General features: G+C 36.7%; 1 protein-coding gene across 1 annotated transcript in view; it reads right to left on the bottom strand.

The window, feature by feature from the left end:
* Window positions 1-10,615, bottom strand: part of LOC115228313 (fibrillin-2) — a gene marked incomplete at both ends in the record, with an annotated part of 32,134 nt that extends 21,519 nt beyond the window's left edge. Inside the window, 7 exons of the mRNA XM_029798921.1 lie at window positions 1-46; window positions 1,302-1,427; window positions 3,930-4,052; window positions 6,784-6,909; window positions 7,762-7,884; window positions 8,917-9,036; window positions 10,448-10,615. The exon at window positions 1-46 is cut by the window's left edge and continues 164 nt beyond it. Of these exons, the coding sequence (XP_029654781.1) occupies window positions 1-46; window positions 1,302-1,427; window positions 3,930-4,052; window positions 6,784-6,909; window positions 7,762-7,884; window positions 8,917-9,036; window positions 10,448-10,615 (832 nt within the window). The remainder of the gene's footprint in view (window positions 47-1,301; window positions 1,428-3,929; window positions 4,053-6,783; window positions 6,910-7,761; window positions 7,885-8,916; window positions 9,037-10,447) is intronic.
* Window positions 10,616-12,500: the final 1,885 nt, after the last annotated feature.

Below are 12,500 nucleotides of genomic sequence, written 5' to 3'. Positions count from 1 at the left end.
CACTGACCACGATGCACTTGGGTGTAGCAGAGTCCTCGTCTGGTATCTGTGGGATGAAAAGTATTTGTAATACACTGGGTATTAGTACCCTACATGCAAGGTGTGCAGTGCTTGGTAGCATTATTTTATGGTATATATGTGTGTGTGTGTGTATTTGTGTGTGTGAATGTGTGTGTGTATTTGTGTGTGAGAGTATGTGTGTGTATGTGTGTGTATGTGTGTGTGTATTTGTGTGTGAGAGTATGTGTGTGTATGTGTGTGTATGTGTGTGTGTGTATGTGTGTGACTGTGTGTGTGTATTTGTGTGTGTGAGTGTGTATGTGTGTGAATATTTGTATGTGTATGTGTGTGTGTATGTGTGCTTGTGTGTGTGAGTGTGCGAGTGTAGGGGTATGTGCGCTTGCAAGTGTGTGTGTGTGTGTGTATTTGTGTGTGTGAGTGTGTGTGTGTGTATGTGTGTGTGTATTTGTATGTGTATGTGTGTGTGTATGTGTGTGTGTATGTGTGTGTGTGTATGTTGTGTGTGTGTTTGTGTGTGTGAGTGTAGGGGTTATGTGCGCTTGCAAGTGTGTGTGTGTGTGACTGTGTGTGTGTATTTGTGTGTGTGAGAGTATGTGTGTGTATGTGTGTATGTTGTGTATGTGTGGGAATATTTGTATGTGTATGTGTGTGTGTATGTGGTGTTTTTGTTTGTGTGTATGTATATGTGTTTTGTGCGTGTGTGTTTGTGTGTGTGAGTGTAGGGGTTATGTGCGCTTGCAAGTGTGTGGTGTGTGTGACTGTGTGTGTGTATTGTGTGTGTGAGAGTATGTGGTGTATGTATGTGTATGTTTGTGTATGTGTGTGTATGGGTGTGTGTATGTGTGTTTGTGTGTTGTGAGTGTGCGAGTGTAGGGGTATGTGCGCTTGAAAGTGGTGTGTGGGGTGTGTGTGACTGTGTGTGTATGTGTGTGTGAGAGTATTGTGTGTGTATGTGTGTATGTGTGTATATGTTGTGAATATTTGTATGTGTATGTGCGCTTGCAAGTGTGTGTGTGTGTGTGTGTGTGTATTTAAAGATTTGAAATGTTGGTTAGGTTATATCTGCTGATTAAATCTGTTGATTAAATAAGTACCTGTTATGCACCTGGGTCGATGTAATCGACTTAATCCCTTTCCCCCAAATTTGAGACCTTGTGCTTCCAGTAAGAAGGATTATTATTATTGTTGTTGCTGTTGTTGTTGTTTTTGATGATGATGTTTTTGCTGTTGTTGTTGTTGTTTTGATGGTGTTGTTGCTGTTGTTATTGTTAGCTACTTACCTCTGCAGGTTTTGCCATCGGGTTGGAGGATGTAACCCCTGTAGCATTCACATTTGTAACTTCCTTGCGTGTTAATGCATTCTCCGTTGGTGCAGAGATTGGGGTTGTTTACGCACTCATTGACATCTGCAATAATAAATCAGTCACATACATACATACATACATACAAATATTGAAGGTAAAAATAAGCTTAATATAAATCGATATATCGATACATAGATGAGCATTAAAAACGAATAAATAACGTGAGTTTTTTTTGTTTTGAAGTGCTGTAGTGGGGGGAAGGTTTTGTAGAAGAAGACCAGGATGATGATAATGATGCTGCTTATGATGTCGGTGGTGGTGGTGGTGACGACGATGAGGAGGTGAAGTAGGAGGATGAAAAGGATTAAAACTTCAGTGGTGAAGGCGATGTCTATGTTGAGGATTACGGTGGAGGTGAAGGACGCTAAGGTTATTTTGACGACGACGATGGTGATTATCAGGCGGTGGTGGTGGTGGTGGTGGTGGTGGAGATGTTGCTTATGTTAACGATAGTGATGATTCTGAAGATGTTCATGATTGTAATGATGATGATAATGCTGATGATGTTGGAGGCGGTGACGGGGATCACGGTCATAAAAGCTTAATATAGATAACACAGAGTGATGCTCAAATGGATGGGAACCTTAAACTCCAACTTTTTCATCTAGTGCCAGTGCTCCTCTGAGTCCTGAAAACCTTAGCCACAGGACCATCATCTGCTATTTGACTCATGTATGTATGTATGTATGTATGTCAGGTCACTTTCAAGTGCTACTGGTAACATGTAACCCAGTACAACCTGTTGCATGGTCGGGTCGTACGGCTGTAAATCGTGGACAATGTTGAAGGCAGACGAGAGAAAAGTGAGTGCTTTTGAAATGTGGTGTTACCGCAGAATCCTTAGAGTGTCGTGGACGGAGAGAAGGACGAACAAATGGGTACTAGAAAAGCTCGGTTGCGAGATGACGCTTTGGTGAAACATCATGAAGTGGAAGCTACGGTTCTTTGGCCACATCATGCACCGGGATGGACTTGGTCGAATGATCATATCTGGCAAGGCGAACCGCAGACGGAAAAGAGGCAGACCACCCACTTCTTGGCTAAAAGACATTGCAGCCACAGGATTGTCTTTATTCTCAGCTGTCCATGGGGGTAGAGGACAGGAGAAGGTGGCATGACATCGTGATGACCACAGCATCGCATAGTGCGACACCTGACTTGGATGAGGATGCCAGTGCCTCAGCATTGAAAGTTAACTATAAGAACAATCATTATCAGGCTGTTACAGAGGTAATAAGGTTAATAAACAGGATTAGGTTTGAGACATATATTTGCATGGAACACAAATTACAGATTGCAGAATAAAAAGAAAGAAAACAAAGCAGAAGAGAAGAATTATGTAAAGTCTTATCTCGACAGCTGTTTCAAGATGGCCACAGTTTATGTAACAAATGTTCATAAGTAATATGAGCATGACTTCATAGTTGTGCATCAAGCAGCAAGTCTCAGCGAAGTTGTTAAAGTAAGTTAAGTGTCACTTTGAAAAACAGAGGACATCATTAAATTATATTTGTTTTCTGTCGCAAATTCATGCTGGTTCAGAAAATAAAAGGCACATCTGTTTTGGGAAATGGCTGGAAGACTGCAGTGGGGACATATCATCCATGATTAAAGAAAAGAACCATTCTTAGCTGTCAGACATCATCAAGATGGCTGAAGTCTTCCAGCAAGTCTAGATTATCATCAACAACCCTAGGGACTCAATGAATGCCATCTCTAGGTACCTCAAAGGATTTCAGGTACAGGTTTTATGTGGTGAGGAGAGGGCAGTTCATATCTGATCAGATCCAGGAATACTGGGTGATATTGTGACCCTCAGCATCATCAGGGCTTACATCTATCCTGATTTAAACACCCTGGGCCCCTGCTGCCTTTGTTGGTTCATCAGGGAGAGGAGGCTGGTTGAGAGAGAGAATGGGTAGTAAATATTACTATACATATGAATGCATGGACATCATATACATGTGATGTATATATATACATATATACAGGGTGTCCGAAAAAATGTATACACATAGTGGTTCGGCAAAAGAGAACGATAGAATAAGTACTAGGCTTACAAAGAATAACAAATTTACAATTATTTAAGGTGTGTATACATTTTTTTTGGGACACCCTGTATATTTATATATATACACACATACACACACATATATATATATACATACACACACACACACACATATATATATATATATATTAATGCACACACACTTATGTATACATATATAAATACATGTATACATGTATACATAAGTATTTATATATGCACATGTATATAAGTATTTATATATACGTGTGCATATATAAATACTTATGTATACATGTGTACTTGTACACACACACACACACAGACACACAGGTATACATATTTAGATAAATGAATATTAATATAATATATATGTACCTATTTCTCTCTCTCTCTCTATTGCACTATCTCTTTCATTCTCTCTCTCTCTATTGCACTATCTCTTTCATTCTCTCTCTCTCTATTGCACTATCTCTTTCATTCTCTCTCTCTCTTTATATATATGGAATACTTACCTATACACACTTGTCCACCAGCTGACAAAGTATAACCCAGCATACAAATACACTTGTGACTGCCATCCATGTTTACACATCTTCCATTGGTACACATTCCTTTCACCAAGCATTCATTGTAGTCTGAAAGGAAATTAAAATTCATTAAACTTTTATGATGATAATGATGATGATGATGATGATGATGATGATGATGATGATGATGATGATGATAATGATGATGATGATGATGATGACAACGATGATGATGGAAACCCTTGCAACATAAAATTGGAATATTCTCCATTGAAACCAAACTCAGATTCAGATAGAATTTAGCGCATCAGTTTGTGATGCTAAATGCTCTCTTTCACTATTCTCCCCACCAAAGATTGTTGATATAATGAAATACCAGTTACAACTTGGGGGTGAACTGTAAATATATTTTAAAATCTTTCCAAGTAATTTTTTACCATGCACCTAATAAAACAAAAAACAAAATAAATAAAAAAAGGCAGTGGGGACATCCTGAAGAAATAAATCAATGTTGTAGAATATTTTAGTGTCTTTTTATTTTATTTTCTTTCATTATATTTCCTTCCAAGAGAATATACTTTTCAGTTCCTTAAAGAACAAGAAATTGGAATATTTTGCATTGAAACCAATGTCAGATTCAGTTAGAATTTAGTGAATCAGTTTATGATGCCAAATGCTGAGTTTCACTATTTCCCGCCCAAAGATTGTTGATATAATGAAATACCAGTTACAACTTGGGGGTAAACTGTAAATATATTTTGAAATCTTTCCAAGTAATTTTTTACCATGCACTGAATAAAAATAAAATAAAAAAAAAGGTGGTGGGGACCTCCTTAAGAAATAAATCATTGTTGTAGAATATTTTAGTGTCTTTTTCTTTTCTTTTCTTTCATTATATTTCCTTCCAAGAGAATATATTCTTCAGTTCCTTAAAGAACAAGAAATTGGAATATCCTCCATCGAAACCAAAGTCAGATTCAGGTAGAATTGAGTGAATCAGTTTGTGATGCCAAATGCTTAATTTCACTATTTTCCCCCAAAAGATTGTTGATATAATGAAATACCAGTTACAACTTGGGGGTAAACTGTAAATATATTTTGAAATCTTTCCAAGTAATTTTTTTACCATGCACCTAATAAAAAAACAACAAAATAAATAAAAAAAAGGTGGTGGGGACATCCTTAAGAAATAAATCAATATTGTAGAATATTTTAGCATCTTTTTCTTTTCTTTTCATTCATTTTATTCCCTCCCAAGAGAATATATTCTTCAGTTCCTTAAAGAACAAGAAATTGGAATATTCTTCATTGAAACCAAAGTCAGATTCAGTTAGAATTTAGTGAATCAGTTTATGATGCCAAATGCTCAATTTCACTATTTTCCCCCAAAAGATGTTGATATAATGAAATACCAGTTACAACTTGGGGTTAACTGTAAATATATTTTGAAGCCTTTCCAAGTAATTTTTTACCATGCACCTAATAAAAAAAAAACAAAATAAATAAAAAAAGGCAGTGGGGACATCCTGAAGAAATAAATCAATGTTGTAGAATATTTTAGTGTCTTTTTATTTTATTTTCTTTCATTATATTTCCTTCCAAGAGAATATACTTTTCAGTTCCTTAAAGAACAAGAAATTGGAATATTTTGCATTGAAACCAATGTCAGATTCAGTTAGAATTTAGTGAATCAGTTTATGATGCCAAATGCTGAGTTTCACTATTTCCCGCCCAAGATTGTTGATATAATGAAATACCAGTTACAACTTGGGGGTAAACTGTAAATATATTTTGAAATCTTTCCAAGTAATTTTTTACCATGCACTGAATAAAAATAAAATAAAAAAAAAGGTGGTGGGGACCTCCTTAAGAAATAAATCATTGTTGTAGAATATTTTAGTGTCTTTTTCTTTTCTTTTCTTTCATTATATTTCCTTCCAAGAGAATATATTCTTCAGTTCCTTAAAGAACAAGAAATTGGAATATCCTCCATCGAAACCAAAGTCAGATTCAGGTAGAATTGAGTGAATCAGTTTGTGATGCCAAATGCTTAATTTCACTATTTTCCCCCAAAAGATTGTTGATATAATGAAATACCAGTTACAACTTGGGGGTAAACTGTAAATATATTTTGAAATCTTTCCAAGTAATTTTTTACCATGCACCTAATAAAAAAACAACAAAATAAATAAAAAAAAGGTGGTGGGGACATCCTTAAGAAATAAATCAATATTGTAGAATATTTTAGCATCTTTTTCTTTTCTTTTCATTCATTTTATTCCCTCCCAAGAGAATATATTCTTCAGTTCCTTAAAGAACAAGAAATTGGAATATTCTTCATTGAAACCAAAGTCAGATTCAGTTAGAGTTTAGTGAATCAGTTTATGATGCCAAATGCTCAATTTCACTATTTTCCCCCCAAAAGATTGTTGATATAATGAAATACCAGTTACAACTTGGGGGTTAACTGTAAATATATTTTGAAGCCTTTCCAAGTAATTTTTTTTACCATGCACCTAATAAAAAAAAACCCAACAAAATAAATAAAAAAAATTGGTGGGGACATCCTTAAGAAATAAATCAATGTTGTAGAATATTTTAGCATCTTTTTCTTTTGTTTTCATTCATTTTATTCCCTCCCAAGAGAATATATTCTTCAGTTCCTTACAGCTGCTGGCAATGGCTTTTCAAAAGTAACCAAAATTCTAATTGGAAAAAAAAAAAAAAAATATGGGGAAAAAGAGAAAAGCACCAGTAACAATCCAGAAATGGCCCCAAAAACAAAAAAAAAATGATGTTAGACATCCAGGGGGAAATTTGATGCCAACAATTAACTTACCAACACAAAATGCTCCATCGGGTGAAAGACTGAAACCTCTTTTACACTCACAGTAATAACTACCAGGAGTATTGTGGCAGTCTCCGTTTAAGCAGAGTTTGCCATTGTTTACACATTCATTGATATCTGAAAGAAAAAAAGTAATAATGAATTATGGGTGAGGTGAGAATATTTAAAACGTATGTGTTCATGGTGTGTGTCGAGGAAGGATGTATGTGCGTTCATGTGTGTGTGTAATTACACATATACATACATATATACATACATATATACATATATATATATATATATATATATATATATATATATATATATATATATATATATATATGTATGTATATATGTATGTATATATATATATGTATATATATATATATGTATATATGTATGTGTATATATATATATATATATATATATATATACATACATATATATATGTATATATATAATCATTACAGATATAGGGTAAAAGATTTATTAATTTAATAAATTAACAAATTTTACTAAGTAGTTTTCGGTATGGAAAAGAACCATATTCAGTAAAAACTTATACAAATATTGTTATCTGTGGAGACTTATTTTGTAGAAAAATGAAATACCAGCCTTTTGGCTGCCATTTCTAAAATTTTCGGTATGTGGTCAAGCAACTTGTTGCTAAACCCTTAATTATTGTTATAATTATATATAATTATAATTATAATTATATATATATATATATAAAAAAATCTTGCACAACAAATATTTAAACGTACTATATATATATATATATTATATATATATATATATATTATATATATATATGTATAATATATATGTATGTGTATATATATATATATATATATATATATGCACATATATATATATATATATATCTACACACACACACACATATATATATACACATATATGCACACACAAACACATAGTCAGGATGTAGATAGATTTATGGTACAGTGAAATTTCGTGGTTGGAACTTACCATAACAGACTTGTTGATTTGGTGACTGACGAAAGCCTGGGTTACATCGACACTTGTAGGAACCGTTCATATTTTGGCAAACACCATTTGGACACATATTTTCCTTTTCACATTCGTTCATATCTGATCAAAAAGAGAGAAGATTGTGAAAACCTTTAGAGAAATATCACAGAAAGAAAACATACAAAGGGCAGACCAAAAGTAAAGGATCTTTTCGGTTTGAACGGCAGTTTTTAAGATAATTTCTAGGTAATCAAAAAATTTTAAACTTCGTATACTGGTAGAATGTGTTTATAAAACGTCTTTTTCTCTTGGCTTTATTGAGAAAATTCTATAGTTTGTAAGATATTTGTTGGTTTTTTTCTTCAATTTCTGCAATTTCAACCAATCAGTGACATCTATTGAGGTAAAAAGCATTCTGTGCCGAATAAATATGTCCCTCGTTTAAGAAATGGATTGGGTTTATTTACATTTGTGAAGAAAAAAAGATACCCTTCTCCCACCCCTAACCCTAACCCTAACCCTAAAAGAGATTGAAATGCAATAGATCGATTCTAGGGTCATAATTATGGGTGACAATTTCATATGGGGGAAAGGAAGCACTCTGTCAGATACGACGATGAGGGTTCCGGTTGATCTGAATCAATGGAACAGCCTGCTCGTGAAATTAACGTGTAAGTGGCTGAGCACTCCACAGACACGTGTACCCTTAACGTAGTTCTCGGGGATATTCAGCGTGACACAGAGAGCGACAAGGCCGGCCCTTTGAAATACAGGTACAACAGAAACAGGAACTAAGAGTGAGAGAAAGTTGTGGTGAAAGAGTACAGCAGGGATCACCACCATCCCCTGCCGGAGCCTCATGGAGCTTTAGGTGTTTTCGCTCAATAAACACTCACAACGCCGGTCTGGGAATCGAAACCGCGATCCTATGACCGCGAGTCCGCTGCCCTAACCACTGGGCCATTGCGCCTCCAATTTCACATGACACCGCTAGAAAAACTGCCGTTCAAACCAAAAAGATCCAAAGTAAATTCCTTAAATTTTTAATATGAATAAATAATGAAGTTGAAACCAGAAGGCTTTTAAAAAAATGACAATATAAATGCTTTACTGCAATCAGACATGACATCTGAGATTGGAATTTTGACTTACCTGTACAAGTTCGTCCATCTTTGTTCAAAACAAACCCATCTGGGCAGGTGCAAATGAAACTTCCATCAGTGTTGGTACATTCACCACGTCTGCATACATTGTTTAGACATTCATCAATGTCTGAAATATAAATATACATTCATTAACATATATATGTCTCTCTGTGTGTTTACTTATCTATCTATCTATCTATCTATCTATCTATCTATCTGTTTCTTTACTACCCACAAGGGGCTAAACACAAAGAGGACAGACAAGGACAGACAAACAGATTAAGTCGATTACATCGACACCAGAGCATAACTGGTACTTAATTTATCAACCCTGAAAGGATGAAAGGCGGAATTTGAACTCAGAACGTAGCGGCAGACGAAATACGGCTACGCATTTCGCCCGGCATGCTAACGCTTCTGCCAGCTCACCGCCTATCTATCTATCTATCTATCTATCTATCTATCTATCTATCTATCTATCTATCTATCTATCTATCTATCTATCTGTCTGTCTGTCTGTCTGTCTATTTGTCTATTTCTCTTTCTCTGTCTGTCTCTCACTGTATGTCTGCCTCCCTCCCTGTCTGTCTTTCTTTGTCTGTCTCTCCCTCTCTCCCTTCCTATCTGTCTGTCTATACATACATACATACATACACACATACATATACATCATCCATCTATCTATGCCAGTGGCATGTAAGTGGCACCCGTGAAATCATAGTTGTGGCTATTGCTGATGCCATGTATATAGCACCTGTGAAATCGGAGTTGGACCATCACCCATGCCTTATAAATGGCACCTGTGAATTTTAGTTGTAGCCATGGTAATTGACAATTCTATGTAAATAGCACCTGTGAATCGTAGTCATGGTCATTGATGATGCCATGTGAATGACACCTGTGAATGACACCTGTGAATCATAGTTGTGCTCATTGCCGGTACCAAGTAAAGGGCACCTGTGAATTGTCATGATTGTTGCTGGTGCCATGTAAATAGCACCTGTGAATGGTAGTTGTGGTCATTGCTGCTGTCATGTAAACGGCACCCGTGCTAGTGGCATGTAAAAGCACCCATCACACTCCTGGAGTGGTTGGTGTTAGGAAGGGCAACTCATCCAGCTGTAGAAACCATGCCAAATCAGACTGGAATCTGGGGCAGCTCTCTGGTTTATCAGCTCCAGTCAAACCATCGAACCCATGGCAGCATCGTGAGTGGATGTTAAATGATGATGATGATGATCATCATCATCATTTAGCGTCCGCTTTCCATGCTAGCATGAGTTAGACGGTTCAACTGGGGTCTGTGAAGCCAGAAGGCTCAGTCTGATCTGGCAGTGTTTCTATGGCTGGATGCCCTTCCTAACGCCAACCACTCCGTGGGTGTAGTGGGTGCTTTTTACGTGCCACCCGCACAGGTGCTAGACGGAGCAGGCAAATGGCCACGGACGGATGGTGCTTTTTACGTGCCACCGGCACGGGATGATGATGATGAAAAAGAAAGAATAAAAGAAGCAAAAGATTATAAGGTTTCTCCGTACCTATACATGATCCATTGACATTCTGGAAACCTGTATGGCACTGACATTTCCATTTTCTGCCAACTCTGTGGCACACACCATTAAGACATGTTCCATGTCTTTGACAGCTTTCTCCCGTTTTCCCAATGGTGAGGGGTTCCACAAGCTGGCAGAGGGTCGAGTATTCGTCTGAAACAAACAACAAAAAGAAAAAAAGAAAGAAAAAGAGAATAAACAAAAATAAACAAACACACATAATTCTCTCTACAAAAGGTAAAAGACCTACAGTTTTGGGAGAGGGGACTAGCTGACCCCAATGCTTGACTAATTACATTGACCCCAGTGCTTGACTGATGGTACGTATTTCACTGACCTTGAAAGGTTGAAATGCAAAGGCAACCCTGGCAGAATTTGAACTCAGGACATAAAGAGCTGGAAGGAATGCTGTTAAGCATTTCGTCTGGCACTGTACCAATTCTGAGTTCAAATTCTATCACGGTTGACTTTAAAAAAATAATAATATTGAAATTATTGTATACAGTGCTCAGGTGCACCACAACTTGTCAAAAGTGCGTTTAAAGCATATGCAGTAATGTACAAAAGTCTGGGAAGTGAACAATGTATGAGTCAGATATATGCTTGTGTGTGTATGGAGGGGAGAAAATCAGGTGTAGTGTTGGCGAATCTCAGGAAGCATGGAAGTTTTGAAGGATGCAGTGCTCCGACAACTAACAACTGATGCCGGCAGTTTGTTTCATACTTCAGCAACTTTTAATGTGTAAAAATGTTTCTGAAAGTCATGGGAGCTGTGCTGTTTTCTGACTTTGTAAATATGTCCACGGGTGTTAGACGGGTGGAGTTTTTAAATAATAATAATAATGAAATTATTGTATACAGTGCTCAGGTACACCACAACTTGTCAAAAGTGCATATACAGCATATGCAGTAATGTACAAATGTCTGAGAAGTGAACAGTGTATGAGTCAGATACATGCTTGTGTGTGTATGGAGGGAAGGAAATCAGGTGTAGTGTTGGCGAATCTCAGGAAGCATGGAAGTTTTGAAGGATGCAGTGCTCCGACAACTAACAACTGATGCTGGCAGTTTGTTCCATGCTTCAGCAACTCTTAGCGTGAAAAAATGTTTCCTGAAATCATGGGAGCTGTGCTGTTTTCTGACTTTGTAAATATGTCCACGGGTGTTAGACGGGTGGAGTTTTTAAATAATAATAATACTGAAATTATTGTATACAGTGCTCAGGTGCACCACAACTTGTCAAAAGTGCATATACAGCATATGCAGTAATGTACAAATGTCTGAGAAGTGAACAGTGTATGAGTCAGATACATGCTTGTGTGTGTATGGAGGGAAGGAAATCAGGTGTAGTGTTGGCGAATCTCAGGAAGCATGGAAGTTTTGAAGGATACAGTGCTCCGACAACTAACAACTGATGCCGGCAGTTTGTTCCATGCTTCAGCAACTCTCAGCATGAAAAAACGTTTCCGAAAGTCATGGGAGCTGTGCTGTTTTCTGACTTTGTAAACATGTCCACGGGTGTTAGACGGGTGGAGTTTGAAAATAATAATAATAATGAATTAATTGTAAACAGTGCTCAGGTGCACCACAACTTGTCAGAAAGTGCATATAAAGTACATGCAGTAATGTAGAAATGTCTGGAAAGCGAACAATGTATGAGTCAGATACATGCTTGTGTGTGTATGGAGGGGAGAAAATCAAGTGTAGTGTTGGCAAATCTCAGGAAGCATGGAAGTTTTGAAGGATGCAGTGCTCCGACAACTAACAACTGATGCTGGCAGTTTGTTCCATGCTTCAGCAACTCTCAGCGGGAAAAAATGTTTCCTAAATTCATGGGAGCTGTGCTGTTTTCTGACTTTGTAAACATGTCCACGGGTGAAAGAGTTTGTCTTTCATCCTCTTGGAGTCAATAAAATAAAAACTAGTCAAGTCCTGGGGGTTGATGTGATTGATTCGTCACCCTACCACGGAATTGCTGGCCTTGTGCCAAAATTTGCAATCATTACTATAATTATTTACTTTGTTTATACATTACTAT

This window comes from Octopus sinensis, unplaced genomic scaffold, assembly GCF_006345805.1.
Source record: "Octopus sinensis unplaced genomic scaffold, ASM634580v1 Contig10305, whole genome shotgun sequence".
NCBI classification, from domain to species: domain Eukaryota; kingdom Metazoa; phylum Mollusca; class Cephalopoda; order Octopoda; family Octopodidae; genus Octopus; species Octopus sinensis.
The sequence above is the reverse complement of the archived record's forward strand: the minus strand, read 5'-3'. Positions and strand labels throughout refer to the sequence as shown.